The 19,327-nt window shown below is 45.7% G+C and overlaps 2 protein-coding genes across 4 annotated transcripts; one reads left to right on the forward strand and one right to left on the reverse strand.

Moving 5' to 3' along the window:
- Positions 1 to 553: 553 nt before the first annotated feature.
- On the forward strand, positions 554 to 6,402 carry zgc:113363 (uncharacterized protein LOC791449 homolog). 3 transcript variants are annotated; one of them, XM_047588185.1, is made up of 6 exons: positions 554 to 1,746; positions 2,391 to 2,481; positions 2,600 to 2,724; positions 3,075 to 3,209; positions 3,614 to 3,769; positions 4,931 to 6,402. In XM_047588185.1, the coding sequence occupies exons 2-6, from the start codon at positions 2,438 to 2,440 to the stop codon at positions 5,203 to 5,205; spliced, it is 735 nt and encodes a 244-aa protein (XP_047444141.1). In that variant the 5' UTR covers positions 554 to 1,746; positions 2,391 to 2,437; the 3' UTR covers positions 5,206 to 6,402. The 3 variants fall into 3 exon arrangements, 2 of the variants coding, with proteins under 2 accessions (XP_047444141.1, XP_047444150.1); XM_047588194.1 differs by lacking the exon at positions 2,391 to 2,481; XR_007112996.1 differs by lacking the exons at positions 554 to 1,746; positions 4,931 to 6,402 and adding an exon at positions 4,122 to 4,705 and having other exon boundaries at positions 2,170 to 2,481; positions 3,614 to 4,010.
- tfe3a (transcription factor binding to IGHM enhancer 3a) lies at positions 6,285 to 18,709 on the reverse strand. Its single transcript, XM_047586945.1, has 11 exons — positions 18,287 to 18,709; positions 16,189 to 16,287; positions 16,023 to 16,088; positions 15,764 to 15,929; positions 15,518 to 15,688; positions 14,204 to 14,296; positions 11,148 to 11,268; positions 10,222 to 10,278; positions 9,846 to 9,921; positions 8,892 to 9,039; positions 6,285 to 8,808 (listed from the first exon to the last, which is right to left on the reverse strand). Exons 1-11 carry the CDS (start codon positions 18,433 to 18,435, stop codon positions 8,413 to 8,415), a joined length of 1,542 nt encoding a protein of 513 aa, XP_047442901.1. The 5' UTR covers positions 18,436 to 18,709; the 3' UTR covers positions 6,285 to 8,412.
- Between the last annotated feature and the right edge of the window lie 618 nt (positions 18,710 to 19,327).

A 19,327-nucleotide genomic window follows, 5' to 3' on the forward strand; every position in this document is an offset into this window, starting at 1 on the left:
ACACGTACATCATCTCATCTTCTGCTGCCTCTCATCCTCACTAGGGTCGTATGTATATGTATGTATGTCGGGCAATTAATATTAATAATTATGGGAAATAATCATTAATGACGAGACCAAAATGGCGACGTAGTGACGCCGAGCCAAGATGGCGCCTGGTTAAGAGCCAAGCTTACAGCAGATGCATTCTGGTATCTCAGCACCAATAGTTTTTAAACTACACAGAGGAAGTGTGATGACTAGTATATACACTAGAATACTACAAGTTACATTAAGGAGAGATGTGAAAAAGAGTCGGGTGAGACAACAACCAATCAACAATGGAAGAACATGTCAATCTGTTTTCTCTGCTTCTTGCCTTGTTGTTTTTTTTCCTCCTTAGATGAAAGGTTATTGTTATGTTATGTTATGCTATGTTATGCTAAGTTATGCTACACTATGCTATGCTATGCTATGCCATGTTATGTCATGTTATGTCATGTCACGTTATGTTATGTTATGTTATGTTATGTTATGTTATGTTATGTTATGTTATGTTATGTTATGTTATGTTATGCTATGCTACACTATGCTATGCTATGCTATGCTATGCTATGCTATGCTATGCCATGTTATGTTATGTTATGTTATGTTATGTTATGTTATGTTATGTTATGTTATGTTATGTTATGTTATGTCATCGCCTCATCAAATGTTGGAGAAACTGTGGATTATGAAGCGAATCATCGTGACAGTGTTTGGTTCTGGAAATGTTGGAAATGTTGGGACAACTATGCAGCAGATTCTTAGATGTGGGATCCCTGCAACATGTGTGAGGCTCTATCTGGGAGATTTACCTGTAAACAGTAAATGAGAAGGATCGTTTGAAAATTAGGACTTTGGCTGCAAAGACAGAAATGACATGAAACGCGCTGTAGATAATTGTCTCAGTGTTATCACAGACCTTTACATGGGAACAGTGATGGATATGGAGGCTTCCCACACAGGGAACTTCATGTTCTCTCTTTCAGGATGTTTTTGGCTGGAGGATTGGTCCTTTACTGGTCTCCATGGCAACTGTTTATTCATGCTGTTGTTGTTGTTCTTTAATTTGTTTTGTTCATTTCTCTGTTTGGAAAAAAAAAGAATCCAAGAATAAAAAATAAACACTTTTAACCACCACAAGTAAAAAGAAAAATAAGATGAAATAAGATTCAAATAAAATAAAGTTTATCCTGAGGGAAATCCAGTTTATTTCAGGTTTATAATAACGTTTCTCTCTCACTCATAAAATACAGATTAAAAATATAAATGAAGAAAATGCAAAGAAAAAAATAAACCAGATAGAAAATAGACGTTGAGAGAGAAATTTAGTAAGAGAATAAAATGAGCCAATGAACAGCAGAGCAGTGAACAGCTGATTTCACAGTCTCAGCTGATCTTTAGGCCACGCCTCCACCAGCTCATCTTCAGAAACAAGAATATTAACCAAGAGACACATGTGGACCAGTGTTCGTCTTCCCTCCCTTTATTTAAAAGGATGAAAACATTATCAGCTGATTGTCTGAATCCATGAATCAGCTGATCAGAGGCCACCAGCTGATGGGGCGGAGCCAGGCCCCTGAGGAGGAGGGTCCGGCTCCAGGGAGGGTTTTAAAGGAGGCGCAGGAGGTGGAGCTTATCAGACACTCATGAACTCTGCAGAGAAGCCAGGACGAGAGTTTGAGACAGAAGAAGAAGGAGAAAGAGAAGGAGGAGAAGAAGGAGGTGAGTCTTTATTTTTCTCTTTATTTAATGAAGTCAGAGAAAAAAAAGCTGTAAAGAACCTGAACTCGTGTTTAATGAAGCTTTAATGAAACTGTTAAAGATTATTATTAAAGTAACAACAGATGAGTTCAAACATGTGAAACTAGTTCAGAATAAGTGGATAATGAGAATCTATGGAACACACACACACTCACACACACACACACTCACACACACAGACACACACACACACACACACTCACACATGTGTCTGTGTCACAGACACGTGTGTGTGTGTGTGTGTGTGCGTGTTACCAGGTGTGTATGTGAGTGTGTGTGTGTGTGTGTGTGTGTGTGAGTGTGTGTGTTATGTGAGTGTGTGTGTGTGTGTGTGTGTGTGTGAGTGTGTGTGTGTGTATGTGAGTGTGTGTGTGTGTGTGTGTCTCTGTGTGTGTGTGTGTGTGTGTGTGCGTGTTACCAGGTGTGTATGTGAGTGTGTGTGTGTGTGTGTGTGTGTGTGTGTGTGAGTGTGTGTGTGAGTGTGTGTGTGTGAGTCAGGCTCTTTGGAGTAAAGTGATGTCACAGATAGTTATTAAATGTATCTTTGATATTTCCCTGTAAATCCTTGGAAAGACAAACAAATCTGACTTCTTCCATGTTCTAAGCTCCATAAACCAGAGGAACCAGTGGAACCAGTGGAACCAGTGGAACCATGTTCTCCTGGTCTCTTAGCCTGCGTCTCTTTCAGGACCAGCGGTGACTCTGAGTTGACCATGTTGATAGTTCTGGATTCTTCTTTATTCCCTTTCACTCAGGATGTTCCTGCTCATTGATCCTAAACTTCTGTTTCATTGTATTTGTGTGGAAACAACAGGATGATGATGTCACACTGGAACAACTCTGATGTCACAGAGGGCGGAGCTAACAAAGACCCCGGCCAATCACGGTGCATCATGAGCCAGCCAACAGCCAATGGGAAGCTTCCTCACCAAAGCACAGGTGAGAGGAGCGGCCATTTCATTAGGAACACCAGGTTTGAGGAGATGAGACATTTTTTCACTGTACCTAATAAAGTGGCCACGGACCAGTGACTCCCAAACAAATCAAGAGCAGAGCTTCTGATCTGGGGTCAGTCCAACATCTGGATCCACTTCCTGTCTGAACCAGAGGCAACAGGAGACCACTTCCTGTTTCAGGATATTTACTCAGAACCCCCCCCCGTTCTGTGGGCGGAGCTTTGACTCCATTGATCCAATAAGAAGCTTCTACAATGTCTCCACATTTATTTTAAGATCAGTGATCACACCTGGATCAGGATTTAAAATGGCTGCTGCTGTTTCTCCCTGCAGACGTGGCTGCTCCTCCTCCTCCTCCTCCTCCTCCTCAGGACACTGAGAGCAGTGATGACTCTTTGACGGACAGCTCCTCCTCCACCAGTGACAGCTCTCGACTCCTCTCCAGCTCCTCCTCTGCTTCGTGTCCAGGTCAGTTTACTGTTGTCGACCCTTTGAACGGCGCCACCTAGAGTCAGAGCTATGTTTCATGTTTAAACGTGTCTGAGGATCCTGCATTAACTCTCTATAGGAACCAGGAACCATATGAGGTAACGTGGTTCCTGGTTCCTCTCAGTGAGTTTAGTGTCATGTGGTTTTCATTGAGCCAATCAGAGAAGATCCAGGAAACATTGTCAGGTCTAATCAGGGTCTAATGTGGTCTACAAGGTCCCCCTCTGATCTGGTTTATGAGGAACCATGAAGAAGAACAAGTGTCCTGATGTTGTCTGATGTGTTCTACAAGGTTTCATACAAGTAAAACAATCTTCCTCTGTCCTACAATAAAACTCTAGGGTTCAAATTGAGTCTATAAACTTTTGTCTGGTTGTCTACAGGTGTCCACAACTCGTCAGCGTCTCCTCCTCCTCCTCCTCAGTCCACCTGTAACAGACACCATCATCCTCCTCATCCTCAGCATCGTCCGTCAACCACTAAAAGCTCCGCCTCCCTCAAGACAGACGCCGCCCACATCAAGGAGGTGGCTGGAGACGGTGAGTTCATCACGTCCAATCAGATGGTCCGGTTCAGGTGGCGATGGTCCAATCAGGAGGCTGGTCTTAGTTGTCCACTATGTCTCAGTGTCTCCATGTTGGTCCTGTTAACCAGCAGAGAAACAGACAGAACCACCAGTAGACCTGTCCAATGGTTCCTGGTTCCTGGTTCCTGGTCCTAAGCCCAGGGGTCAGACTGGATCGGTTGTGGTGGAGTCCACATTAAAACCGCTCAGCTCTGGTAAAAGTCTCCGTTAGTCATGTGCCCAGATAAAAACAGAGGCTCGTTCGTTAAGATAAAAATCATTCGTCACTGACTCGTCTACACATCTAACAATTATGTTTCCATCAGCCGGCTAAGACCTTCATGTGTGGATGAAATGGATAAACACATGAAAATGAGGACAGTGTGGACAGGAAGTCTCCAACAGAGACAGAAAACGGTTCAAACAGATGGAAACAGAAACAGACCCGCCCCACGTCAGGGTTTATCAGCTGGACCAGACCACAGGGAGCCCTCTTATCTCTACACAGCACACACACCAGCATCTGCACCGCGTTAAGCATCATGTGATCATGTGACCATATCAACATGGCCGCCTCCATGAGGACGGGAGGAGTCCAGTGGGTCGCTGGTTCATCCTTCACTAAGGACACAGCCCACACTACTACTACTAACGTCCTACTGCAGCTAAAAACACATGCTAAGGCTAAGGCTAATGCTAATGCTAATGCTAAGGCTAATGCTAATGCTAATGCTAGCAGAGGAACGGTCCAGATCCTCTGGACATCAGTCAGTTACCAACTAGACCAAGAGAGAGAAGGATGAAGCTATTAGAGCTTTAGCTTCAGAGAGATAAGTAGCAGGTCTACTTTAAAAGGTCTCAGTGTTCACAGGCTGAACGTTGGATTCATTTGCTTCCAGTCTTTTTTTTTCCTGACGTCCATCTTCTCTCAACCTGGAGGGAAACTCCACAAAACATCAGCTTTCTAGTTTCATTATTAGAATCTGTCCCTGGGCTTCGTTTAGCTCTAAGTGTTAATGACCTGATACTCACCTGAATCTATAGACTTAGACCTGGTCCTGGTCCTGGTCCTGGTCCTGGTCCTGGTCCGGGAGGGACCTGTCCTGACCCTGTCTCTGTCCTGTTGTCTCTGCAGACTGTTGTGTCCACTGTGTCCTGGCCTGTCTCTTCTGTGAGCTACTGTCCATGTGTTCTGCGGTGGGGGAGTGTCTGGCGTGTGGAGTGGGCGGGGCCGGCTGCTGCGACGCTGCGATTGGCTGCTGCTGCTGCGTGGAGGTGGCGGGGGAGGCGGCGTGCACAGAGGAGGCGTGTCAGGCCGTCCTGGAGTGTGGACTCCTGGAGGACTGCTGCGCCTCCTCCGACTGCCTGGAGATCTGCCTGGAGTGCTGCTCCATCTGCTTCCCAGCGTAGCGTAGCATAGCTAGCGTAGCATAGCGGCCAATCACAACATGGTGCACGATGATGTCACACACCCGGATGTGTTCTGGCCCCGCCCCTTGTACCCCTCATGCTGTTTACTAGCAGCTACCTGGATTAGCTGTAGCTGGCTCTGAGTAGCATTCAGTGGACCTAATAGAACACATCAGTATCAGGACACATGTTCTTCGTCATGGTTCCTCATAAACCAGTTCAGAGGGGGGACCGTGTAGACCACATTAGACCCTGATTAGACCTGCCTGTTAATAGACCAGACGCCTACGCCCTGAACAGTTAGCTTTGAAGCAGTTAGCTTGGTGACAGCTAATGGGGACCTGGATAAAGAATGAAGAGGTTCAGTCCAGTTTCCTCCGGTTCAGATAAACCAGGACCTGGACTCCCATCGTTACCTTATAACTGACTAAATTAGAGTTAGCATGTGAAGGTAACAGGTAACTATGCTAGCTAACTTAGCAGTTAAACTGGGCCCGGTTCTTCTGGTACACACATTCTTCATGAAGTGAGACTGGGGGGTCGAGGTCTGTGACGTTAAGTGTTTAAGTGTTTTCCGTTCATGGTGTTAAAATTAAAAAAGGAAGGAGGAGGGGCGGGGCCTGGGTCGAGGGGGCGGGATCTGGACAGGAAGTGTGTGTGTTGAAGGACGCCCAAACAGGAAACAGGAAATCACTGGAAAGACAGCAGCACCTGACCTGTGACCCCGGCTCGCCGACATCAAAGACCCAATGTGGATGAACCTGGACTAGGTCCCCGGCCACTTCATTAGGTACACCAGACTCTAATAACTCACAGAGGCAATGATCCATCTGTGTAGAACTACTGAACTCACGTGTTCCTAATGTTTTGTCAGAGTAGTCGTAGACGGGGCTAAATAACAGGAACACTTTAATTCAGTTCAACAGATGATCCTCCAGATGATCAGCGATTTGGATTAGAATGACTTCACTGGTGTACCTAATGAAGTGGCAGGGTTCAGTAGAACGACGCCTCCTGCTGAATCTCTGTGTTTTATTTGTTCAGTTCTTCTCTGTGGTTTGTTGATGAATGATGACACGTTTGTTTGGTTTTTCGTTCTCGACTTTATTTCTATATAAAAATGTGAAAACAAGGCAGATCTATATAAACAAACAGGAACTGAAATCATAAACGACAATAAACAGACAAACAAACAAACAGGAATCCCTTTATTCATATATAACACTCCCATCAGTCGGCTAACAGTCAGCTAACAGTCAGCTAACAGTCGGCTAACAGTCGGCTAACAGTCGGCTAACAGTCGGCTAACATTTTACATGTTTGCTTTAAAATCAGAGCCAAGGAGTCCAAGTCTGCTCTGATTGGTCTGAACAGGCTCCGCCCACACACACACCTGAGTCACTATTAACACGCCCCCCGGGGGAAGGATGAGTCACCAGCATTTGTAAAACATTTTCCAGGAAATGAAACATTAAAATAAAAACAGACGCTGACAGACAGTACAAACTTTTCCTTCACGTCTATAAACGCGAGGACTGATTTCACAGAAACAAACTGGAAGCAGTTAAAGACAGCATTCGTTTCCCTTCTGAAGATAAAATCAAATCTCATCCCATGACGTTTGTTTCCAGCACAGTGATTACAGATCAATATGTTTATGTACAAATATTTACAGGAAAGAAGGAGCAGGACAGACTGTAAAAAACGTGGACGTCATGACGGCTCCTCGAAGGCAGTAGAGCTCCCCCTGGTGGCTGGCTGTAGTATAGGTCATTAGCTCCACCCCCTCCCGTGTTACTGGGCGGGGCTTAGGGCAAACTAAGACACTAGAATACACGTTACATACGTTTTAGGTAGTTAATGCTGTGTAATGTATAATGCTGACATATGTTCAAGTTATTTAATTCTATAGAAATGGGAAGTGACATCATGATTATAGACAGTTGCCATGACAACCCCATAGGAACATCTGTGTACAATCTGAAATATCGTAGTATAAGGGATAAGCTCCAGCAACCCCCCCCACCCCGACCCTAGTAGAAGATGATATATATATATATAAACACCTGCCCTCCACCTGTTACTAGAGATCGCTAACTTTCATTGGAACGAGGGAGGAGGGACGACTCATCCTGAACCTGGACCCACTGAAAACAAGATGGCGGCGCCCGTGTCCCTGGAGTTCACCACTTTCCTACAGTCTATGTCGGTGCTACTCCTTCCCTGACCAGCAGGGGGCGCTGCAGCACTTCACGTGTTTTATTTCCACCCTCTGCCCTGGTGACCTTTGTGACGCTGTTTCTCTGAGCTTTGTCCTAATTTACTGTCCACAGTCACGTCTCTGCTACTTTCTGCCGCGCTCCACACGTCGTGATAAGTGATAATAAAAACTATATTTTAGAGTCTATTGATCCCGGGGAAGAAATGACCAAGAACGTGTCAGTGTTTAAACCAGATGAACACATTAATGATGTTGATGTGATGATTTCATCCCTGGTCTAATGGTTTCACATGGGATTAAGATCACAGACACAGATTACCACATTAAACTAGTCGTGTGACAATAAGGCTTATTTATGGCAGCTAATAAGCAGCTAATAAGCCGCTAGTTAGCAGCTAATAAGCCGCTAATAAGCAGCTAGTTAGCAGCTAATAAGCCGCTAGTTAGCAGCTAGTTAGCAGCTAATTAGCAGCTGGCTACAAACTCTGAACACTAGGGTGGGCCTCCCACTACATCCCATAATAAGGATCGTATCATGATACACTGACTCACTACAACATAACATGGAAGGTAAGATGATTCCTGAGAACGCCGCGGCCCCTGTGAGGGCAGCGTTGTGTCTGTGGCGCCGTGACGTGTCCATGCAGCTCGTCCCTCAGCTTCAGCTACCAGACGTGTCCTCAGCGCTGGACGAGGTCTTCGTGTTAAGAACCTTCTGATAACGTCGCCAGGGGCAGGGGGAACAGTTGCCGTGGCAACCACTGTTAAAATGGGCGTGGCCGTCTCACAGGGGTAACCATGGTAACTGTCAATGGGGGGGGGTAAATGATAAAAAGCGGTTGCCCAGGTTACAGGAGAAGACAGCAGTCCGGTGGAAGATATGAGGTTACCATGGTTACTCTGGGACGATGTCACAAGCTAAAAATACAGAAAATAAGCCCCGCCTCCAGCTCCAGCCAATCAGAGCGCTGCTGGCGGCGCCGCCCTCAGAGGTCCTCGTCCATGCTGAAGCTGCTCCTCCTGCTGCTCGTCTTGGAGGCGCCGCAGGACAACATGGGGTCGGACATCGCGCCTCCTCTCCCTCCTCCCCCCGCCTCCATCAGCAGCTCCCCCAGGCCCTGCAGCTCCGTCAGCCCCACGTCACACATCAGGTCCGGGGAGAAGACGCTGGACGCCCCCCGCGGCTCGTCCAGCTCCACGAAGCTCAGAGCGTCCAGACCCAGAGAAGGAGTCACCAGGGGGGAGGAGGAGGAGGTGGAGAAGGAGTGAGGCAGGGCAGGGGAGAGCAGGGTCTGGGGGTCCAGAGAGGAGGACGAGGATGTGGGAGGAGGGGAGGAGGAAGAGGAGGAGGGGCCATGGAGGCCGGCCTGCAGCTCCAACTCCTGCAGCACAGAATGAGTTAGAGTGAGAACGGTGCCGTGTGATTGGTGGAGCTCTAACGACCTAACGAGGAGGCGCCCTGAACCTGAATGCGGAGCAGCAGCGAGCGGTTGGTGGTCTCCAGCCTCCTCTGCCTCTCCTCCATGTCTCGGGCTCTTTGCTGCTCCTTCTGCAGCTTACGGATGTAATCCACCGACGCCTTCAGGATGGTCCCCTTGTTCCAGCGCATCTCCCTGAACCACCAATCACAGGCCTCGTTATCACCCACCAATCACAGGCCTCGTTATCACCCACCAATCACAGGCCTCGTTATCACCCACCAACCACAGGCCTCGTTATCACCCACCAACCACAGGCCTCGTTATCACCCACCAATCACAGGCCTCGTTATCACCCACCAAACACAGGCCTCGTTAACACCCACCAAACACAGGCCTCGTTAACACAGAAACTGTGTGTGTGTGTGTGTGTGTGTGTAGGTGTGTGTGTAGGTGTGTGTGTGTGTGTGTGTGTGTGTGTGTGTGTGTGTGTGTGTGTGTGTGTGTGTGTGTAGGTGTGTGTGTGTGTGTGTGTGTGTGTGTGTGTGTGTGTGTTGTGTGTGGTGTGTGTGTGTGTGTTTGTGTTTGTGTGTGTGTGTGTGTGTGTGTGTGTATTGTAGGTTGTGTGGTGAGGACTGTGTGATGTATTGGTTTGTGGTGTTGTGTTGTGTGTTTTTGTGTGAAGTGTATTGTAGGTTGTGTGTTGGTGTGTGTGTGTGTGTGTGTGTGTGTGTGTGTAGGTGTGTGTGTGTATTTGTGTGTGTGTGTGTGTGTGTGTGTATTTGTGTGTAGGTGTATTTGTAGGTGTGTGTAGGTGTGTGTGTGTGTGTGTGTGTGTGTGTGTGTGTGTGTGTGTGTATTTGTAGGTGTGTGTGTGTATTTGTAGGTGTGTGTGTGTGTGTATTTGTGTGTAGGTGTATTTGTAGGTGTGTGTGTGTGTGTGTGTATTTGTAGGTGTGTGTGTGTGTGTAGGTGCGTGTGTGTGTGGTGCGTTCACTGACGGGTCCGAGGACTTGGGAATCAGATCTCCGAGCTCTTTGATGCGATCGTTGATGTTGAAGCGTCTCCTCCTCTCGACTGAAACACAAACAGAAAATAATCAAACCTGGAGCTGATTCACACGTCGACCTCCTAATTTATGACGAGACAATTCCTTCTTATTATAAATAATAAATAACTTTTCTCTATATTAGCATCATGATGCTAACATTAGCATCACTCAGTCAGAGTTAAACATCATGATCTGCTTCATTAGACTCAAAGAGATGAAAACAGTGATGAGATGAGCAGATCAGATGTAAATGTAAAATAAAAACCTTGTTAAATAAAGACTGAATAAAATATGTGATCAGCTGATCAAATGTTTGAGGGACTCACTGAGGTTGTGGTTGTCCTTCTTCTGTCTCTCCTTCATCAGAGCTTTGGTCTCCACATCTACAACAACAACAGCATCAGCATCAGTATGTGATAATGTGAAACAGTGAAGGAAAAGCTCCACCTGGTGGCTGGCTGCAGTATAGGTCATAAGCTCCGCCCCCTCCCTGTTAGTTCCACATCAGATAATTATTTTCAAGGATGATTTTTGTCATTTTAGGTAGTTAATATAATGCTGAAGAATGTTCAAGTGGCGTCCATATTTATATACGGTCTATGGAGGAGACGTGTTTAGTCCATATTTATATACGGTCTATGGAGGAGACGTGTTTAGTCCATATTTATATACAGTCTATGGAGGAGACGTGTTTAGTCCATATTTATATACAGTCTATGGAGGAGACGTGTTTAGTCCATATTTATATACGGTCTATGTAGACGTGTTTAGTCCATATTTATATACGGTCTATGGAGGAGACGTGTTTAGTCCATATTTATATACAGTCTATGGAGGAGACGTGTTTAGTCCATATTTATATACGGTCTATGGAGGAGACGTCTCTCAGCTCCTTCCTGTCTCGTTCTGTTTAACTCAGGAAGTAGGAACTGATGATGTGGGAAAACACGGCCGGTGGATCTGTGAATGTTGTCTAGTTTTTTTATCTTTAGCTTTCAAACTGTCAGAGAATAAAAAGCAGTTCAGGGCTGGTCTGAGGGTAAAGGTCAGAGGTCGGGGGTCGGGGGGATGCACAGTGTGGCTGGAAGGTCCTCGCAGACATAGAAAGAGAGTGTGAGTGTGTTCAGAGGAAGTGCTGATGTTGACTCATCAAACTGAAGAGAACAGATTTTTCAACAGGGACAGAAAACGGAAAAACAGGGGGAGGAGCTTCACCGCCACCATGACCAATCAGAGAGCTCCTGTTATTTACCGTTCATCTCTCTCTTGATGGCGTGCAGGTCGGCCGGGCAGCTGTTGCTAATGGTGACGGTGGGCGTGGCCATCTCTCTGCTGCCATCGTACACGTCCAGCAAATTCCCCGACACCGGCAGCTGTAAAGGACCAATCAGAGCGCAGCATTAGAAACACGGGTGTTTTACATCTCTGTGAGGACCATCCACTGATAGAACGCTGATACGGCCCAACGATGACCCACCAACACCCTGCAGAGGTCAGAGGTCAGAGCTCAGAGCTCTTTGGAGTCAATGAAGCCACTTATTTCTGTGTCTCATCTGAACCCGAGGACTCAGTCAGTCACCACCTCTGTTTGTAGAACGACTGTGAACGTGTCTCAGTTTGTCCAAGCAGAGTTAGCGTTAGCGTTAGCACCAGCTGATCCGGCAGTGACACAAAGAAACCAAGAGGGACCAGTGGAGACACATAAAGTATCATCACACTCTGCAGGAAGGAGTTTTCTTTCCAGCTTCAAACAGCACATGAACCAAGCCAAGCATACGTTAGTCGGGGATTCTGCTAGCACTTGGGCTAACGCGGCTAACAGCTGGAGACAAACCAAGACAAACCAAGACAAAGACAAGCTGCCAATGCTGCTGCTAATATGTGTCCACTCCTGCAGCCACTGTTCACTGGGAGACACTGTTCTCAATAAGAAGCGTCAGCTCTCCTCTGGTTGGACAATGTCCACAAGTTAGTCTGTCTCCGTAGCAACAGGGACACATTCATGTGGACACATGGTGGACAAAAAAGACACAAAAAGTTGTTGAAGGTGTCGAACAATGAAACACATTAAACACGAAGGAGATTTAATCTGATTAAACGAGATGCAAACTACAGTCAAACCATCTCACTTTCTAAAGTTTGTCTTCCATGTTTAGTCTGAAGCTTCTGATTATTCTCTGGTTAATTATAATGAAAGGAGAGAAGCACGTTTTACTAAAGAGAAACAAAACATGAACGGCTAGCTGCAGCTGCACCCAGCTAAAGCTAAAGCTAAAGCTAACTTCAGATATTTGTCGTATGTTAATGGAAAACATCTGTTTAAACAAGGCATTACTTCCATGTAATTAAAAGAGTTTAAAGAAGAAAACAAACAGCCAAACTGAGGCTAACGCGAGCTAGCTTAGCATCTGATTCTAGGAACAGCATGATCTCCATTCACTTCAAAGACCAGCAGCAGCTCAGAGCCTTTAAACATCTGAATGAGAAGAGACACAACTTTAAATGTTGAGTTCACAATGAAATCTGACCAAAAAGAAACTGGTTTTAAGTCCAGTCTGCAGCATTAACCCTGATCCAGTCTGAGGGTCACGGCCTCCACTTCACCAGCCGCCCGAGGTCAGAGGTCAAACTGAAACAACCAAACCTTTACCTCTGCTTTAATCCTCCTCTTCTCGTGATCCGGCAGCAAAACTAAAATCCTCATCTTGTCTGATTTCACAACAACAGACAAACTGCCAGAGAGAACGAGCTGCTGCTGCTCTTCCTGTTTCTGTTCAGACGACTGTTGAAAAATGGGGAAACGTCTCTTTAAGAAAGAAAAAAAACTCCCATAGAGCTTCATTATCTGCCCGAGACACACACTCCACCCACAGAAACGAGGAAGTTTGGAAAACTGAACTAAAACTCATATTCACAGAAATGATCTGCGTCGCCCTCTGGTGGCTGAGAGAAGGATCTGAAGCATCGGCCATAAGAAGGTAAGAGGACAGACACATGTATTTATCAGAATCACAATCAGAGAACCTTTATTTGTCCCACACATTTGGGAAATTACAGGAAAAGAAGAGATGCAGAGTGACATGAGGAGAGGGAGGAGAAAAGCCTCCCCCACATTATGCTCCTGGGGAGTAAACGCCTCAGCAACACAAGCACATAATAACTACACTTCACAACATGAAAACTCGGGACTTGCAGGCGGCTCCGTCCGGCCTTCGTCCGGTTTTAGGAGATATATTTACAGCATATTTAGAAGAAAATGCTAATGCTACAGCTAGATAGCAACAGATATCAACCAGAGTCTAATGGTCCAGAGTCTGATTCTGTTTCACCTTGGTCCTGGTTTGGTTTCATTCTTCATGTGAACACGTTGGAGCTAAAACCAGACTAGAACCATCAGATCCAGGAGGAACCAGTTAGAAAACCACAAACATGTTGAACCAAACATTTCTAGAACTTAGAATGTAAATCTAACCTGGACATTTCTAAAGCTGATCAACACATTTAGTTATTTACAACTATTTCCATTAAAACTATTTAGGACCATGTCCACAACTATCAGGTGTCCAACCAGTAATAATGTCTGAATGTCTCTAAACTGTCTCCTGTCTCCATAGACTGAATATATTCTCACTGTTGCTTAGCAACCACTGACACATCATGTCCTGATTGGCTGATGGATGCATGTCTCCACCAATAGGAAAGAGGCTGTTATGTTGTTTCTTTCTATCATGTGTATCTGGCTAGCTCTCTCCTCCTGCTAGCTCTCTCCTCCTGCTAGCTCTCTCCTCTTGCTAGCTCTCTCCTCCTGCTAGCTCTCTCCTCCTGCTAGCTCTCTTCTCCTGCTAGCTCTCTCCTCTGGCTAGCTCTCTCCTCCTGCTAGCTCTCTCCTCTTGCTAGCTCTCTCCTCTGGCTAGCTCTCTCCTCTGGCTAGCTCTCTCCTCCTGCTAGCTCTCTCGTCTGGCTAGCTCTCTCCTCTTGCTAGCTCTCTCCTCCTGCTAGCTCTCTCCTCCTGCTAGCTCTCTTCTCCTGCTAGCTCTCTCCTCTGGCTAGCTCTCTCCTCTGGCTAGCTCTCTCCTCTGGCTAGCTCTCTCCTCTGGCTAGCTCTCTGCTCTTTCAGGAGAAAGACTCAGTTATTTAGAACCAGTCTAGTTTTACTTGGTCTAGAAACACTAGTTAAAGTTGAACTAGTTAGACTCAGTGAGAAGCATCTTGATGCTACGTTGTGTGATTTGAAGCTAAGAGGACAGCTAATGCTAATTAGCTCTAGTTAGCAAACAGGACAACCAACTAATCTGGTGCATCTGTTACCGTGTTGGCGAACTGTGGACCAATCAGTGTCAGGAACTCGTCGTTCAGGCTCGACTCCAGGCTGATGACATCATTGATGACGGCCTCTTCCATCTGAATGAACCAATCACAGACGAGACGCCTTCTTTATCTCATGTTTATCTCATGTTTCTCTCATATCTATCTCATGTTTATCTCATGTTTATCTCATATCTATCATGTCTATCTCATGTCTATCTCATGTCTATCTCATGTTTATCTCATGTCTATCTCATGTTTATCTCATGTTTATCATGTTTATCTCATATCTATCTCATGTCTATCTCATGTTTATCTCATATCTATCTCATGTCTATCTCATGTTTATCTCATATCTATCTCATGTTTATCTCATGTTTATCATGTCTATCTCATGTCTATCTCATGTCTATCTCATGTCTATCTCATATCTATCTCATGTCTATCTCATATCTATCTCATATCTATCTCATGTTTATCATGTTTATCTCATGTCTATCTCATGTCTATCTCATGTTTATCTCATATCTATCTCATATCTATCTCATGTCTATCTCATATCTATCTCATGTTTATCATGTTTATCTCATGTCTATCTCATGTCTATCTCATGTCTATCTCATGTTTATCTCATATCTATCTCATATCTATCTAATGTTTATCTCATGTCTATCTCATATCTATCTCATGTTTATCTCATGTCTATCTCATGTGTATCTCATGTCTATCTCATGTTTATCTCATATCTATCTCATGTTTATCATGTTTATCTCATATCTATCTCATGTTTATCTCATGTCTATCTCATGTTTATCTCATATCTATCTCATGTTTATCTCATATCTATCATGTTTATCTCATGTTTATCTCATGTCCATCTCATGTCTATCTCATGTCTATCTCAGGTCTATCTCATATCTATCTCATATCTATCTCATGTCTATCTCATGTCTATCTCATGTTTATCTCATATCTATCATGTTTATCTCATGTCTATCTCATATCTATCTCATGTCTATCTCATGCCGTCTGGTGTCTGAACAGTAGAAGTGGAAAAGCTGCAGGAGGAACCTGAGGAGCTGAATCAGTCCGACTGATGAAGTGGTTTTAGGAGGAAACTGACTCAGATCCTCAGGAAGAGTCGACTCAGCAGATTCAGACCAACAGTCCTTTAAAACTCTGACACACAACGTCAACACGTCCACAGGATATTTTCATTATCTGGCGTCACTGAGACTGAGACCCTGTTCATGTCATGTGTTGATCTGTGTCTGTACGTTTATTAGCTCCAGCTGTGTTTATTGGACGGTTTCTCACCTCCTGCTTGGGGCTGCTGTCCACTGGCTGTCCTCCCTTGGAGCCCAGCTGGGGGGAGTGGCCAGCTGGCGGCTGATTGGCCGTCTGGGTGGTGGACAGGTACTGTTGGACCTGCTGCCTCTGGGCCTGCTGGATGTGATACCTGGTGGGGTTCTCCAGGTGAGTCTGAACCTGGTGGACAAACGTGGAACTGCGTTTAGATCAACGTCGCCTCTGGACCAGCGGCTCTCTGCCGACTCCTCCTACCTTCAGCACCTCCACAGGGACCTGAGCAGGAGGTCTGCAGGAGGACGAAGACACGCTGATGGGGGAGGAGGAGGAGTCGATGGAGCGGAGGAGCTGCTGCTGCTGCGCCTCCTTCTGCTCCTCCTCTAGAGCCTGCTGACGCATCAGATCCTGACGCATTAAGACCCTGCACGGAGGAGGAGGAGGAGGAGGAGGAGGAGGTTATAATCAGTTTGTGATTCCCTGTGGAGGGGTTATTGTCGTTGTTGTCGTTGGTTACCTTGACGACATGACTGACGGCAGTGACGATGAAGAGGAGGAAGAGGAGGAGGCAGCTACTGATGAACTGGAGAGAGAGAAATACGATGACATCATCAGTGAACTGGTGTCAGGGGTCACCTGAGGTCAGGGGTCACCTGAGGTCAGGGGTCAGAGGTCAGAGGTACCTGATGCTGATTGGTTGACTCTTGATCTGGTAGAAGGTGTCACAGTCTGACGGCAGCAAACCATCAACCTCCATGTCAGCGACAATACCAGACTCCACCCTGAGAGGACAGAGGACAGGGGACAATCAGAGGACAATCAGATGTCCAACAGCTGACCCAGGTGTGGACCGGGGGCGGGGTCAGGGGGGTGCTACTTGTTGTTGACAGTAGAGGGAAGAAAGCTCAACGCGGTTTATGTCGGTCTCAGGAGACCAGAGACGTCCTGCAGTACCGGAGTCCAACAGAGAGGCAGCAGCGGGACAGAAACCTGCTTCACAGCCTGTCCTCTGCCCTGAAGTGTGTCCTCTGCCCTGAAGTGTGTCCTCTCTGATTCTGTTTCCTGTGGTGATTCCGTGAGTTCATGTTGAGATCTGTCAGAAGGACGTAGCTTCACGTAGAACATGATGGAAAGTTATAGTGTTCGCTACCAACGCTGTGATAAAACTCTAAAGAAGGTAAAACTGATAAAAGGAAAATTACAAGGTCAGAACAGTGAAGCAAAGACGACTATTCAACACAAGCTTCATGTCTTGTGCTCAGAAGTCATTTTCGCTTCCCTGTCCACTCCTTTCCTTCCCTGTCCACTCCTTTCCTTTCCTTTCCTTTCCTTTCCTTTCCTTTCCTTTCCTTTCCTTTCCTTCCCTGTCCACTCCTTTCCTTTCCTTTCCTTTCCTTTCCAGCATCGGTTTGAGATCTTCAGGACAAGACTCTGCTACAAACTCAGTTTCATCTCTTGTGTCAGTTTCTCTTCGAGAGATGAAACAGATTTTAGACGAGAGGAGAACAGAGCAGTAAAGGCAGCATCAAATGTCACATAATAAAATGAACTTTGTGTTTGTTTGTTTTTCAGTTCATGAGTTTATGAGATGATGTGCACTGCAAGGATATGATGCTTACGATCAGTTTTAACAGTTTTCTTGGTTTATATTTTCTTGTTTCAGCAGATGCAGCACAGCTGTCTGTGGATCCTCCAGGACAACCCCTTCACCCCTTCACCCCTTTACAGCTCCCTCTAAGCCTCACATCTCCCATGATCCTGGATCGGGCCCCTGGTCCGGACCAGACGTCCCAACAAAGACACCGACGGCTGAGTCACGCTCACTTTCACTTCTGCTTTCTGTCTTTCTGTCTAATACATTATTTATTCCCATCTATAGTGTGTGTCCATGGGGGGGAGCTCAGACCAAACCCCATTAATTTAACTTTCACTTGCCTCATTCGTATATTAACATATAACAACATCTGACTTCACAGCAAATGACATAACGAGCAGAGGAATAAAGTTTGGTCAAAGATTAGTTTAGGTTAGAGACGGAGAAGGGCAGACAGTCACATGCTGATCAGCAGCATCACAACCCACATTTACAACCTGACAGCCTTTGTAACCTCCTTATTGCAGGCCACGATTCACGCCAAACTCCATTCATAAAATCCACAGTTTAAAGTTCCCCAGCACCCAGGAAATTAACTGTCGTCAGTGACACTTTAAATTAGATTTTTAATGTCAATAATTCAGTTCGGCCTCAGTAAATAATAAGAAACTGTTCACTGGGACTTTCTGGGTGTTAAATGTGTGGATTTCTGGCCCTTTAAATTGGCAGGCCCATATATTAAGTGTTACGTTTAAATTTAAGTTATTGTATCATAGACCTGCCTCACAAACCATATTCTAATTAATTATTACAAACTACTGTACACATCGGCATCAATTAAGGACCCACAAAACACATTCAAACGGGACTTGATCAGTGATTGGAATAAAGGGCGATTCCAACCAAACTCCATTCATATGTTCAGCAATTTAAGGTTCACCTGCCTCCCGGGAAATATAACTCACCTGGAAACATAAGTCATACTTTCACTCTTTGCAGATCACAGGTCAGTTCCTAAAGCGACACGTTTAATTCATTTCACCGGAATCTCTGCTTGAATCGTGATATTTTATTTTGACATCAACAGCAGAGAGCGTTAGAAAGGCGCTGTTAAATTCGCAGATTTTTGAACGGAGTTCGGCGTGAGAAGCAGACATAACGGAAACCCCCCGAACTTCCGGACTCACCGGACGAGGTTGAGAGTTTCAGCCGAGTTGAGGATGACAAACACGGTCTGCTGCTGCAGGACCCCGGCCTCCTGCGGGTCCGGGTCCGGTTCGGTTCCGCTCCGGCTCTGCTCTCCGGGCTGGACCCGGTTCGGGCTGAAGGCTGACATTTCTCCGGATGAGGAGGACGAGGACACCGCGGACCAGTTTTTATTCGAGTCCTCGTTCAGGCTGCAGAGCTGCACCTGAACCAGCGCGTTAGTGTGTGAACGGCACAGAACATAGAAACACAACGCACAGATCGGACCCCACAGTTAGTTCATTGTTATAATTCACATTAAACCTCTTTCTCTGTGTTCATGTACTGGAGCTGATATATTAAAATGACTGAACCTGACAACATTAATATGATAATTTGATTCGTCCTGTTGAAACTATCAAACAGTTTCCATGTCTTTTCTGTCCGCTCTGGTTCTATAGCTTTGGGGGCGGGTCTTACTAACTGGACCGATCTCGTCCGGACCAATGAGTGGCCGCTGGGTACGTGGCCAGCCAATCAGAGCGTGGCGGAGTCCGCCATCTTGTTTGTTGTCGTCTCTGCTATTACGGGAAGTGGGGGGGGGGGGGGGGAATTCCAGGTGACGTCAGTCCCTCAAGGGCTCGACCAATCAGAGGGCAGGAGAGTGGCGCGAGGCTTTTCTCCAGATGATGCAGAGTTACATCATAATCATCACTTTCTCTGTTTACATCATTAAACTTTAGACATTAGAATGACTCAGTTTCATTATTTTACACTTTATTTTAGTTTTTATTTTATCAGTAATAGTCATGTTCTGGGTAGGGGGGGGGGGGGGGGCAGACATTGGTACAATTAATTCTTTCATATCTGGACTCAGGATTCCGGGATATAAAATCTGTCTAATGAATATATATATTTTATGTGTATGTGTATAATTTCCTTTATTTTTGTTTATTCTAAATGTACTGTTATATTTAAATTATGTATGATATTTATTGTGATGGTGAGACGGGGCCTAACTTAGCGTAGCTTAGCCCGAGCTG

Source organism: Mugil cephalus, chromosome 1, assembly GCF_022458985.1.
Source record: "Mugil cephalus isolate CIBA_MC_2020 chromosome 1, CIBA_Mcephalus_1.1, whole genome shotgun sequence".
NCBI classification, from domain to species: Eukaryota; Metazoa; Chordata; class Actinopteri; order Mugiliformes; family Mugilidae; genus Mugil; species Mugil cephalus.